Here is a 15,414-nt window from a genome sequence, read left to right on the forward strand (position 1 = left end):
ATTATTAATAAACACACTGTATCCTGTCAAACTGTACAATCCAAGCCAGCATGGAAGACAGACATCTCACTCACACACACACACATGGGTGCTTTTATGTGGCACACACACACACACACACATGGGTGCTTTTATGTGGCACACACACACACACACACAAACACACACACACACACACACACATCTCATTCACACACACACCCACATATGCACTCATACACACACACATAGGTGCTTTTATGTGGCACATACACACACATACATACGCACATGCACACACACACACAAACACTCTGTCTCTCTCACACACACACACACACACTCTGTCTCTCTCTCTCACACACACACACACACATACTATAACAATCATGCAAAAGTACCAGGAAAAGGCTGGAAATTATTAAAAAACAGATCAACAAAGCCATGCTTTATGTGGTTGACTTCAGTAAGAATGCAATCTCTCTGTCTGAAAATTTACCTAATTTCAAAAAAAAAAGTTGGCAGACAGATTGAAATAAAGTCATCTCTGAAGAATAATAATTCAGCAAATAATTATGGCTTGAGAATCTTTTGGCATTTGTAGTTCTCATCTAAAATAATCTGTGTTTTCTTGGGTTTCAAATTATGCAACAATACAAAGAATAACGGTTTTCTTTTTTTCGTTTTTTTTTTTTTTCTTGATGCCTTTCTGAATTAGATATTTGGTAAAATTCCAATAAAATTGTGAAGAATTTAAAATATGAACCGAAAATGAAGAACAATTATGGGGAGCAAAAAATGTAATGCCAGTTATCTTAGAATCAATCATTGGCCTTATATCAATCGAGTAAGATATAGATGCCTTTTGAAGACCCATGGCTATTGTAGTAAAAAAAAAAAAAATTGCTGCAGAGTTAGATGCTGCCAATTGGGATGGCACAGTAATAATTTATGTAATTACATATTGAGAGAAAAACTGGCATTGGTGGAGGATCTAAATCATTCACAGTTTAAATATGTATTTGGAAGCTGGTTCATATGCACTTTAACTTTCCCTTTTTATTTCTTTGTTTTTTTTAATGCATTTGTTTTCTGTTCTTTACCTGTTGATTATTTTTAACCTCTACCACTTTACCTTTTTCTCTCTTACTTTTCATCTCACACATTCTTGTTCTCTCCTTAGTGACAAAATCATTTGGTCAGCTTATTACAAATTTCCCTCAAATCATCATCATCGTCCTCATCGTTGTCGTCATCATCATCATCATCATCGTAATGACAATAATCATTTCTCTCATTGGCACAAGGCCAGCAATTTTTAGAATAGGGTTTAGTCAATTACATCAACTTCAGTATTTCACTGGTACTTTATTTTACCAAGAACACAGGAACGAAAGGCAAAGTTGACTGCAGTGGAATTTGAATGCTGGATGTAAATAGCTACAAAAATATTGCAAGACACTTTTGTCCCATGGCTTAATGATTATGCCAATTCACTCCATCAATGATAATAATAAACATGATGGTGGTGGTGATTTGGTAGTGGCCTTGATGCAGTACCAGGTAGTGGCTCTTATGGCTTCTGATCTTAACTGATTGGAAGTGTTATCATGTACATTGTTTTGTCTTGGTATAAAAGATGGGCTACAGAAAAATATTCTGCTCAATACCACAGATTTGCTTGTCAGTTGCTTGACCTTAACCAGTTGTACATGTTCCTTAATGGCTGATGATATGTGTATCTCTGATCACGAGCAGCAGTAGTGGAGGAGCACCATAGCCATGTATTGAGAGGAATTCTCTGGGGTTTGAATAATTCACTTTTGGAAACATGGGTGTTTAGCTCAACATCCTTAAACAAATCTTATTCAGGGACCTTTTGAGTGGGATGGGCTACTCAGCCTGAAGAAAATTCTAATGTTTTATTCACATGCCAACGGCACAAGTGCCAGTGAGGCAAAGCTGGAAACGATCACGCTCAAATGGTGCTTTTTACGTGCCATTGCACGGGAGCGAGACCGCTGCTTTGGCAGTGATCCTGCTTGGATGATGCTGTTAGTGCTCCACTGGCACGGGTGCCAAACATTGAAAAATGAATCACAAGTCATTAAAACCCGTCCTATACCCATAAGAAGGGGGATTTTCAAGGAGACTCATTGTCACATCTACTTTCTACCTTTTTCTGGCCTCACTAACAAACTTGTTAAATGAAACCACCATGGATTATAGGTGCTATAAACATACAATAAATCATCTCCTGTAAATGGATGGCTTAAAAATTGTGATTAAAAATACCATGAAACAGAAAAATCTTCAAAAAATTGTCCATAGTTTCAGCAAGGACATCAAATGAGCATGGGGCTGGGAAAATGTGCCAAAGGGACACTGAGAAGAGGCAAATGAATCAGCACTGAAAACACTGCACTCGACATAGACAGAGAAATCAGAGAATTAGACCACAATCGCCCATACAAATATCCAGGAATAGACAAAGCAGCTAAAATACAACACACAGAAATGAAAAAGAAAATTAGGAGAGAGTATTACAGAAGAGTTTCACTAATGTTAAAGACTGAACTTGAAGCTAAAAATAAGATAATAGGGATAAACATGCTAGCCATACCAGTTATTAATTACAGCTTCAACATAATAAACTGGAAGATCAGTGAATTGAGAAAACCAGAAAACTATTAACAGTGTACTGAAGTCAACACCCCAAGGCATATGCAGACAGAATATATCTACCCCACTCAGATGGAGGTCTTGGTCTGAGTTACAAAACAACAACCAGGCCACAATCACATGGGAAATGCCTGTTTAAACCGACAAAGAATAAAAGCTAATTTCCCAGACATAATAATCTAGGATGTAAAACAAAAATCTCTGCTCACTGATAGACATTGCACTCCCTTCTAACCAAAATATTATCCAAAGAGAAGTGGAGAAATTGTCAAAATACAAAGACTTCAAAACTGAAGTATTCATGATGTGAGGCATGAAGTTGAACACAATACCAGTAATAATTGAAGCATTGGGTATGATAAAAATGTAGAAGCTGCAGCTGGATCCTCAACACAACAAATAATCCAAAAATGTTATAATAATACCACCTAAACAAAACAATCCACAAACACAAGACACAGTCTATACAGCAAATATCCAATGAGATAAACTACCACCAGCAAGCTGGATACCCAACACATTACACACACAACACGTAATACAAATACTAATACAACAAGAGATTGTATCACCCACCCCCACCCCCGCAAAAAAGAAAGAAACTAAAGCAATACAATACTGGAAAGAGTTTGCACACTTTCAATGATAAAAATAACAAACAATTCTGCACACACCCCAGCAACACAGAGGTGTAACAGATGATGTAGTAGAAATTTACCTGAAACTATCAAAAGTTGAAAAATGATGATAATAATAATAATAATAATAATAATAATAATAATGAGCTGCTTTCTAATCGGTGTATCAATACCAACAGATGACAATGTTTCTCTAAAATAAACAGAGAAACTTTCAAAATGCAAAGATCTGGAAATTGAGGTAACTTGAATGTGGAATCTAAAAACAGAAGCAATTCCTATTATAGTAGGCGCATTAGGTATGATAAGAAAATATTCAGACAAATACATAACAAAATCACCAGGACTAACAAGTATGTATAACATACAGAAAATAACACTGCTAGGTACTGCACACATCCTATGTAAAACACTTTCAATACAGTAAAAATAAGATCATCACAGCACGTACCCAAGGCACACAGAGCTGTGCTTGGTAGTGAAGTGAAAGCACATGATAAAAATAAGACTACTGAATAATAATAATGATGATGATGATGATGATGATGATAATAATAATAATAACATATTTTAAATGTTTGTTGCCATGACTTCAACACTCTGCTTGCAAGACATTAGTATCTTTTATATATGAGGCCAACATTATCCATTCTTTCACTGTTTTTTTTTTGTTTATTGTAGATTTTATTTATTTATTCATCTTTCAGAATTTTACTTGTTTGGCTAGTGACTCTATCATCTGATATCTATGTAACTGAAACAATTACATTACAATAGAGACATGTCAACTATTGCTTAACATGTATCTGTACCATTTTGTTTACTTCTCTGTATATTCATTTTTGTGCTGATTTTGTATTCTATAAAATTTTAAAATGTTTTACTGCATCTACACTGTAGTAGAACACTTGTCAATGCCCAGCAACATTTTTTTCTTTGACGTTTAACAGTATTCACTACTCTGAAGAATGGTAACAAATGTGATCATTACAGTTTATTTGTTAACATGATTTCGTTGACATGATTTCGTTACAACAATGTCGTTGTTCTGCTCTTGTAATTTGTCTGAAACAAGAGTGGTAGACTGGTACGATCGTGAGAGTATCTGAAGAAACAAATTGTATCACATGTTTCAGTTCATATTTCACAAAGATCAACTTTGTCTTTCATTCTTAAGTGGTCAATAAAATGAAAGGAAGTCAAATACTTGTGCTCATGATATGGATTAAACACTTCCTCCATCAAATTGCTGGTCTTGTGCCTGAATTAGAAATACTTAATTATTGGTTTCAAATTTTGATACAAGGCCAGCAATTTTAGGGGAGGGGTAACTCGGTTATAATGACCCAGTATTCAACTGGTACTTATTTTATCGACCCCGAAAGGATGAAAGGCAAAGCTGACTTTGGAGAAATTTGAACTCAGAACATGAAGATGGATGAAATGTCACAAAGTATTTTGCCCAGTGTGCTGACGATTCTTGCCACCTTAGAAACATTTAATTATTAGTATTATTGAGGATGGTAGACTGGCAGAAACATTAAGTCATTGGACAAAACACCTTTTTCTGATATTTAGTCTTGGTTCTATGTGATCTGAGCACTTTCTAAGTAGAGTCATTGGCTGGATACAACTTTTAGAAGTGCCAACTCAGGCTGTTTAGTCATGTCGTTCAATTTTCCAAGTTTGATTCTGTTTACTGTGCTTTTTTCGCTGAAGATCTGGCTTGGTTGATGGCTCGTATTAGTCAATCATATGCTGTATGGTCATGGCAGATGGAGAGGTTTGTTGTGAAGAGAGGGACTGACTGGGATTCTGGTCAAAGAGTCGTCACCTAGGAGGATCCAGGAAAATATTGACAAATAGTAAATGCGACAACGTACTGCAGCGGCACTTGCCTCCACACCTGACCTGACCTAAATGGTCTGAGATCAAATCTTACCTAGGTCAATTCTTCATACTTCAGAATTTGATAAACTACCATTACCAGCCAAGCTCTGAGGATGATTTAATCACTTACCCTCTTCCCCTCAAATTTACTGGCCTTGAATCTCGTTTACAAGCAATTATCATAATGCTTTCATTGTTGCAGCTCTGTTTTATATGAACTGTTCCAAGTCTCATCCGGAGACTTTAACAAGCAGTAAGTTTGACATTTTAACTGTGGTGGTTACTTATTAATAGTAATGATAAATTTCAGTGTAAGGAAACCAAATGCTGAGAATTATGGTTTCATCAAAAGTTTGTTGTAATATTTGCGATTTTGAAAGATTTTAGAAGATTAAAAAATATTCAGGTTCACAGGTTTTTCTTAGAATGTGGAACATACTCAAGAGAAAAATTTATTGTAACTGTGATGCTTTTGGGTTTCTTGGTATTATATTGTAGTATTTAAGAGTGCCATTGGATATTATCTCCAAAACTCTGATAATCACAGATACAGTTGTTCTTAGATGCCACATTTTTGAAACCTCTATTTCAAGGTCATTGCTTTTATTTAACTTTTTGAATGTTTCCACGGAGGCTTTTGCAGTCTGCTGGGATTTGCATTTTATAAGCAAACATCTTTTTGTTCATGTGATTTTCCACTATAATATCTAGTATATTGGTCGAAATTGTTTTTAAGTATTCAAGTCCCATAGAACTGTGATGTTTTTATTTTCTACAAGTTTGGCAAATTTATGTTCCCACCTTGTCTGGATTGGTGGCATATGATCCAAATACTAACCAAGCTTGTTACAGTGATTAGCATATTCAGTTGTCATCATCATCCTTGCCACCAATGCTGTCATTGTTGTTTACACAACATACATTGGTGTAGATTTTTTTTCAAGTTTTAAATTATGTGTTATGTGAGAACCACAGATGCATTGTTATATATAACAATCTATAATAAACACAGCAATGATAGATATGAATGCTGTTGATGGTCTCCTAAGAGGTTGACCCAGCAGCATTTTTTCAGAGGTCAAGACTTAATTTTTAATGTCTAAATCTATCTATCTCTAGATTAATACCCTTCACAGGGTGTCAATGCTTACCTCTATAAACATCGATAACACATTCACTGATGCTTGTTTGTTTAATTGTCATTTTAAAATTAGCATTGCTAATTTTTCTCTCTATGCATAAAACATCCCACATCATCAATCTCTAGTTTTTCTTGGCTTGTAGAACACTTTGAGACAATTACTTGAACATCAGCATTAATTGCTGTTGTATATGATGTATGTGGAGGCACGTGGCCTAGTGGTTAGGGTGTCAGCACCATGATCGTGGTTTTGATTCTTGGCCGGGGTGACGCATTGTGTTCTTGAGCAAAGCACTTCATTTCACATTGCTCTAGTCCACTCAGCTGGCAAAAATGTGTAACGCAGCGATGGATTGGTGTCCCATCCAGCTGGGGAACACATACGCCATTGAAACCGGGAAATCGGGCCCATGAGCCTAGCTAGGCTTTAAAAGTGCACATTTATTTATTTATTTACATGATGTATAACTTAGTGCCAATAGAAACAAACTTATCTGAGTGGGTTAGTTTAGTTCAGATCTCTTCTATGTTAAACAAAATCATAAGGAAGTTTTAACATGGTTTTGCAACCTATTAGAAATAGCATCCAAAATTACATCCAATCATCTTAGAAATGAAAGGATATTTTGTGTCTGGAAAAAAGTTATGAGATGGTCATAGCCGAAATGGTTTTGTATGTGGTAAGTAGCTTGCTTACCAACCACATGGTCCCGGGTTCAGTCCCACTGCATGGCACCTTGGGCAAGTGTCTTCTACTATAGCTTCAGGCCGACCAAAGCCTTGTGAGTGGATTTGGTAGATGGAAACTGCAAGAAGCCTGTCGTATATATATATATATATATATATATGTATATATATATATATATAGATATAGATATAGATGTATGTGCGTGCGTGTATGTGTTTGTGTGTCTGTTTGTCCCCCCAACATCGCTTGACAACCGATGCTGGTGTGTTTACATCCCCATAACTTAGCGGTTCGGCAAAAGAGACCGATAGAATAAGTACCAGGCTTACAAAGAATAAGCTCTGGGGTTGATTCGCTTGACTAAAGGTGGTGCTCCAGCATGGCTGCAGTCAAATGACTGAAACAAGTAAAAGAGTAAAAGAGAGCTTTAAAAAAGATATTAGTTGTAAGAAAACAATTCTTTCACTTTTCAATAAATAAGAGAACATAAAGGCTTTAATTATAAATAATGACCTGACAATTCATTAGCAAATTATCATATTAAAGAAACAATGAACCCCATTCAAACTGGCAAATGTGCAAATAGTAATTAAAAGGAAGCCAAAAATATTTTTATGGTTTGAGGCATAGTAGTTAAGAACATTGTTACTATAACAAAGGTTTTACATTAAAAAACTAATTTAGATTTGTGAGTGTGTTCAAGAACAGAGTGTATATAAAAGTGATTGGAGATTGGGGAAATTGAAAAATCATTTATTACAGTATCATAATAAATAAGATTAACAGTCTGGAATATTGAAACTTTTATTGCCGGGACATTTCATAAATGTTGAAGTATCAGCCATTTCTCACTAACATAGGGGTATGTATACCCTTCCTATTACTTGAGAGATTAGGTATCAATTTCCCTGCCAAGGAGATGCTTAACCCTTCTGATACAAACTTACTGAGGGCAGTCCTGGTTCTATGGTGCAAACTATCTGTTTTAAAAGGATCTAAATTAACACCTTTCTGGAAAATTTTATTTATTTTCCACACATATGTCTAATAATGATTGTTATGTGACAGAAATTCTGCATTATATTCAGACTTCGTTGAAACAAAGGTAATGTATTTGGTGTAATTCAATGAGCTATGGTAACAAAGAAGTTAAATATTTGATGATGGCACCCTTGCATAGTTGCCACTAATTGAGTAAAACTAATAAAATCATAGATAAAATCATAGATAAAATGCATGTAAAAATATAAAATTTACAAAATACAGTTGTATAATTATATTTACATTTATTTTTTCTTTCGTGGCATTTCCTCAGGGAGAACATGTGTGGATTGTACTGGATGGTCCTGTTGATGCTATCTGGATTGAAAATCTCAACTCTGTGCTAGATGACAACAAAACCTTGACTTTGGCCAATGGAGACCGTATTCCAATGGCACCAAACTGCAAGATTATTTTTGAAGTGCACAACATTGACAATGCATCGCCTGCAACTGTATCTCGCAATGGCATGGTGTTCATGAGCAGTTCTGTTCTGACATGGGAACCAATTCTACGAGGTATGTTTTTAGTTGCATTGTTCTTATTACATTTGAGAAATGATAATCTTGCATATCCAGTTTCCAGTGGCATATGGTGGTTGTTGTCATAGGGTGTGCTATCACAAAATGTTTGTAAAATGAAGTAAAATGTTTGATAACCTAATCGTACAATTTTGTAATTAATCAACATATAATCACTGAAAATTGAATTAAAATATACACCCCTGCCAGTTTCGTTTCTGATTTAGGCATAAGACCAGCAATTTTGAGGAGATGAGCTTAGTCAATAGCATCAACCTAGTACTTCACTGGTACTATATTTTATTGACTCTAAGGGGAATGAAGGGCAAAGTTGATCTTTGAAGGAATTGAACTCAGAATATAAAGAGCTGAATGAACTACAGCAATGCTTTTCTCCAGTACCAAAATGATTCTACTAAACCAATGACCTTTACATACATAATTAAACTTCAAGAGGGATTATCCTCACAATATACCAGAATGGATAGATGAATGTTGAGGTGGTTTGGCCACATGGAGAGGATGGATGAGGAGTAGATGGTAAGGAGGGTGATGAAGGCAGAAGTGGTAGGCAGTGGAACCAGAGGCAGACTTCAGTTTTTGTGTGGATGGATGGAGTGAAGAAAACTTTGGTGGTTAGAGGTGTTGGAGTAAAAGAGGCAAGAGAGTTTATAAATGATAGGAAAGCTTGGACAGTGTTTGTGGATGGATGAGTGAATTTGATGTTGCTCAAAGGGGTACAGAACCAGCCTGATGCGGTAGGGGTAAACCAGCATATGCTGTCAGGCCCCACTGCTGATATTGGGGGTTGCATTCTATGCCTTGACCCAAGCATAGAACAGGGCTCACTTTTTTGATCTGGGAAATGAATGGAATGCTTGGTGTGTGTCTTGTTGTGGTTACCCCCTCCTAAAAAAAAATTGGGGAATAGGCCTGTGTATATGATATGATCCTTACAATTGGAAAGTTTTAAAAAATTGTGCCTGTGGTCTTTAACACTGAAAAGCAAAAAGCAGAGACAACTCCCACCATATCATCTAGTCCGAACATTTTAGAAAATAACATTAAACCATTGAATGAATGATGATGGTAATAATCATCATCATCATTCAATGTCCATTTTCCTTGTAAGCATGGGTTGAACAGTGTGACAGGAGCTGGCAGAAGGTTGTAGGAAGCTTTGTTGTCTGCTTTGGCATGGTTTCTACAACTGGATTTCCTTCCTAACACTAGCCACTGTACAGAGTTTACTGGGTGCATTTTTTGTAGCACTGGCTCTAGTGAGGACACCAAGTAGGGTGTCATACTGTACACCCTATAGGTATCATACTGTAGAAGAGATACAGGGGTGGGCCACTCAGAAAAGGAACTGGAGAGAGAAGATATAGTACAGCGGATAAGAAAGGGTGAGTGAGCAGGTAAGTTTGCTAGAGTGCAAACAGAAAGTGAGAGATGAAGGGGAGGGGAATGAAGTGGGTGAATCTTGCTTTCAAAGCCAACTGTTAAAAGCAGTGGACAAGTTTTGATCTTGTTAGATTTTGGCAACAAAGCGTATTCCTGAGGTTGTGCTTGCTTGTTGGCTAAATAGAAAATGATAAACAACTCTCACAAACAATTAACAGAAGCATTATTTACTGCACAAAATTTTTGTTGTTGTTTTTTGAATGAAGAATAAAAACAGTTATTCGTAAACACTGAAAAAGAATATCTCTGGGATCTATGACAAAATAGATATAACACGTTGACCTGTGACTAGTCCATCACAATTGGGGAGATATTGTGCTAAATTCATGATGGCAAATCTGTGCATTCAATCTGCACAACTGGAGAAATGAGAATGGAGTTGTTAAAACAACTGTCTTGGTATTCTGAAAATTCTGCCAAAAAATCCACCTTTTATAAGATCCTTTAGAAGGTTCTTGAAAGTTGAATCAGGTGATGGTTTGATGCTGATCGGTCACATGAGACTATAGTGATCTCAGGGTGGCATCTGCACAGCTGTCTAGCAATTCAGTTTCGAGTCTGCAACAGCATATTTTTAAGGTTAAGAAGCATGTATAAAAATATAGGAAAAAGTAGTATTGTTGATTGAGCATATCAACGATAGTAGATTTAGGTCCAGTCCCACTGTACAAAATCTTGGGCAAGTATCTTTTGTTATAACCCCAACACTGACCAATGTCTAGTGAGTGAATTTGGTAAATGGAAACTGTGCAGAAGCCTGCAAATTGTATATATATTTGTATGATGTAGTCTGAGGTACACAATACCTGACAAAAATATGGGAATGTTATGACTGGAGCAACCCCGACAGTATGTCTGCTGGATCAAGAACTATACTACAACGGGTAGGTAAATTATAAACAGGAGAGAGCGAGAGGGACAGAGAGGAAGATAGAGACAGATAGACAGAAAGTGAGACAGAGAGCAAGAGAGAGAGACAAAGTGAGGGAACTTATTTCTGGTTGAACTACTTTGAAAAGCAATTGAGAAAGAAGACCTCTCACAGCACACACACACACACACACACATATACACTCACACATACAGGAATAGACTCATACAAGCGTACTTACACACAAAAGCATATACACACAGATAAGTATACATGCACCCACAGTGAAGCACATACACAGAAGCATATATATATATATATATATACACAAAAGCATACATAGGCACATATGTAAATGTAGAGCAAAATGGAAAAGAATCTATTTGTATAAGTATTAGGTTATAATGAGATATTTTGCATATAGCCAGGAGAATCACCTAGATGATGGTGCATTATTCATATTTGATTTAATTTCATTGATTATTTGATGTTGTTTTTGGTGATGGAAGTGAGAGGAGAGTGACTATGATTTATGAGCTGTCTCTTGCGATTACTTTGATCTCTGTAAATAGCCACTTGCAATGCCAATGACCATAAGTGAACCTCTCAAAGTTTTGTGTTTGTTGTGGCTAGTCATATGCTAGGAGAGGTGATGCAGGATTATGTACTGGCCAATAGAGCATGCACACACATCATCATCATCATTTAATGTCCATATTTCAGGCAGCTTTGGGTTGACTGGTTTGACAGGATCCAATCAGCCAGAGGACAGCATTGAGTTCCAATGTTTGCTTTAGCATTGTTTCTATGGCCAGATGCCCTTCCTAACACCAACCATCTTAGAGATGACACATAGTACTTTGTGGCACCTTCACTAGTGAGGTTACAAAAGGACTTGAAATACAAGACCCTTTGACAGAGTGGGCACTCAATATTGAAGAATATGGCTTATTTGCCAAGTGCTCAGAGTTTAAAGTATGATAGGGAGACAAGGACTGGTGTCTTGCCAAAAAGGAGATACATGGCTACTTCAGCAAGAAGAGGAAAGAAGATGGTGGCAATGAGATGTTAAGGCAACAGTCAGATCACTGATGTTTGTTGTGCACTCCATTGTTGTTATTTGGTTGCTGTTATTCTGTGCATCTGTGTGTAAAGATCAGTTGTGTTTTGCAGGGTTGCATTATCTTTATCCTTAACTTAGAAATGGTGAAAGACATAGAGCTAGATATAAAAGAATAAGCCATTTGGGGTGAGAAATATTGCATAAAATGTGAAATTCTTCGAGCAGACATGTGTCCTATGCAGAATCTGTGATGAGCCCAAGTGACACTGATGACCTGGAGTCGCCTCTGATATATATATATATATATGCGATTGAATGATGCACGCACGCATGCACACACACACACACACACACACACACACACACACACACACACACACACACACACACACACACACACACACACACACAGACAAACACATGCACTCAGATACTTTAGAAATGGAAGTCTGGCTGTGTAGTTAAGGAATTTACATCTCAACCACATGGTTTTTGTTTAGTCCTTCTGTATGGCATCTTGATCAAATCTCTTCTACAACTGCCCTGGGCTGACAAATCCTTGTAAGTTTATTTGGCAGATGCAGACTGAAAGAAGCCCACCACACACACACACATCTAAATATGTATATAGTTGTGTGTGTGTGTGTGTGTGTGTGTCCTTGCCATTACATCATGCGCAGACTGTAAATGAATGCTACTTTCATACACGTAGCATTACTTGTTTTCAATCTTCTGGTCATTCTGCTGTTTATGTCCAGAGGTCTTGTGCCATAAGTTTTGACTGGCCCCATAAATACACTGACCAGAAGTGGACATCAAAAGGAGGATGATGATGATGATGACAATGATGACAATGACAACAACAATGACAGTGCATTACATATATGAGAATTTATGATAAATACAAGTTTCTGTCATTTATTTTTATGTACATTTCACCATTATGGTTGTTTGGAAGTCAGCATTGGATGTTCCAAGTGTAATTGGATTCTTAACTGCAACACATCATCAGGAAACACTTTATTTCATTATATTACAGACAACTAACTCTGTTCCTTTTCTTTCTCTATTTTGTCTTTTACTTTCTTTTTGCCATTTGCTTTCTTTCTGCTTTACTTTCAAAATACTTATATAATGCTTCACCATCTATTGAACTTTTGACTTTAGTTCTCCATAACATCATGCAAGAAAGTGTTCCCTGGTGATATGGTGTCATTAAGAACCCAATTGAACTTTCAAAATCCAATGCTGTGTTCAAAACAACTGCAACAGTGAAACATACATCACAACAAATTATATAATCATATTTTCATTATAAATTCTCCTGCATTTTCTGTGTTGCTATTGAGTACAGTAGTAGCTAAACCACTGTACCGGAAGCAGATTGATGATAATTATCTACATGGCGCTCTAAATTCAACAGTAGCAGTCATACATTTGTTTGTACACAAAGTATACTATATATATATACATACATACATGCAGATATATATATATATATATATATATATATGTGTGTGTGTGTGTGTGTATGCATGTATATATATATCTATCTATCTATCTATCTATCTATCTATTTATCTCTCTCTCTCTCACTCTCTCTCTCTCTCTCTTTCTCTCTCTCTCTCTCTCTCTCTCTCTCTCTCTCTCTCTCTCTCTATATATATATATATATATACATACATATATCTCTTCCGTAAATCATAAATCCATATATATATTATTTATTTATTTAAAGAACACAATACATGTATTTAAGTGTCATTTAAATAAATGACATTTATCTCTTAGCAGATGGAGTACTTTTTTGTTAATTAGTTTATCACAGAACAGTACATTATATATATGTATATATATGAATGTGTGTGTGTGTATATATATATATATATATATATATATATATATATGACAAATGGAAGATGGAATATACAAGAATTTATTATTAATCACGACAATTGTTTCGACGCATCTAGCACCAATCCCTCTTGAGGGGGACACTCAACAACTGGTTCAGGAGCATCCAGCGGTGCAGATGTATCTTGTTGGGTGATAAATAAATACAACTCATTAAAATAACAGTTCTGCAATGTAACTTCTCGTTTGTAGAAAGAAAAGCAGCCAGACAAAGGAAATATCTTCATTTATATAAAAGATCAGAAATAAAATCACAGATGGCAAAAAAGATAAACGAACATGAATTACAGCGAGAAAATTATTAATAATAACCGTTAACAAATATAGATGCATAAAGACCCTTGGGCAAGCTGCATGGCATGAGTACACTTGTTCATACAAGCATCCACACATGTGAGCATATACACATGTGGGGTTTGGTGCACACATGTTCACAAAGCCCGTTAACTATCTACTTGGTGTTTGTAAGAATGGGGAGGTTAAAAGTAAACTTAAGTCATCTAAACCTTAGAGTAAATTAAATTATGTTAACGAATAGATAGGTAAATAGATAGATAGATAGATAGATAGATAGATAGATAGATAGATAGATAGATAGATAGATCAAAACAGTTTGATTCAGAATCCTTAGTACTCTGGGTTTCAGGCATGTGGCTAGTCTTCAGCCATTGGAGTCTGTCAATGTTTACTACTGAATGTTTTGTCTGTGATTGGTTGAGAAAGGTCACATGGTATTGATGCCAGTATTTCAGTGACAGCAGTTACATGGAAAGTACAGCATAGTGAACAAGAAGTTGACTGCATGGTGAACAGGAAATCAGCCACGTGAACAGGAAATTGACCGTATGGTGGACAAGATATCAGTCATGAGGTTGGGGAAAGTAGGGAGGAGCAGTAAATATGGGGGATATATATGTATATACGTACATGTATGTGTATGTGTATGTGAGTGTGTGTGCCCATACGCACAGTTATGTGTATGTACATCTAAGCTCACATACACATTCACATCAGTACTGATGCATACATACAGATATATGGGCATATACATGTACATATATACACATATATCCCCACATCTACTGCCCCTTCCTACCTACCCCCATCACACATCCGATATCTTGTCTACCAGGTGGGGGATTTCCTGTTTGCCACAAAGTCGATCTCCTGTTCATCATGCGCTACTTTCCATCTAACTGCTGCCACTGAAATTCCGACATTATTATCGCGTGACATTTCTTGACCAATCGCAGGCTAACATCCAGTTATAAACATTGACTCTCTTCAATCAAACTCTCATTCAGACTCCAATGGCTGAAGAGTAGCCATATGCTTGAAACTCAGAGTGCTAAAGATTCTGAATCAAACTGTTTTCATTTTTACATGTAACTCCCAATAAATGTGTAGAGTGCCTGTCTTTCATTTGTCTACTCACACAATGTATATATCTATATATATATGTATGTATGTATACGTATATCTATATATATATATATATATATATATATATATATATATATAT

The 15,414-nt window shown here is 36.1% G+C and overlaps 1 protein-coding gene across 1 annotated transcript in view; it reads left to right on the top strand.

Moving 5' to 3' along the window:
* LOC106877714 (dynein axonemal heavy chain 5) overlaps window positions 1-15,414 on the top strand; it is a 444,169-nt gene that overhangs the window by 181,120 nt on the left and 247,635 nt on the right. Inside the window, exon 44 of the mRNA XM_052971252.1 lies at window positions 8,334-8,577. Coding sequence (XP_052827212.1) covers window positions 8,334-8,577 — 244 coding nt within the window. The remainder of the gene's footprint in view (window positions 1-8,333; window positions 8,578-15,414) is intronic.

This window comes from Octopus bimaculoides, chromosome 10, assembly GCF_001194135.2.
Source record: "Octopus bimaculoides isolate UCB-OBI-ISO-001 chromosome 10, ASM119413v2, whole genome shotgun sequence".
Classification (NCBI taxonomy): Eukaryota; Metazoa; Mollusca; class Cephalopoda; order Octopoda; family Octopodidae; genus Octopus; species Octopus bimaculoides.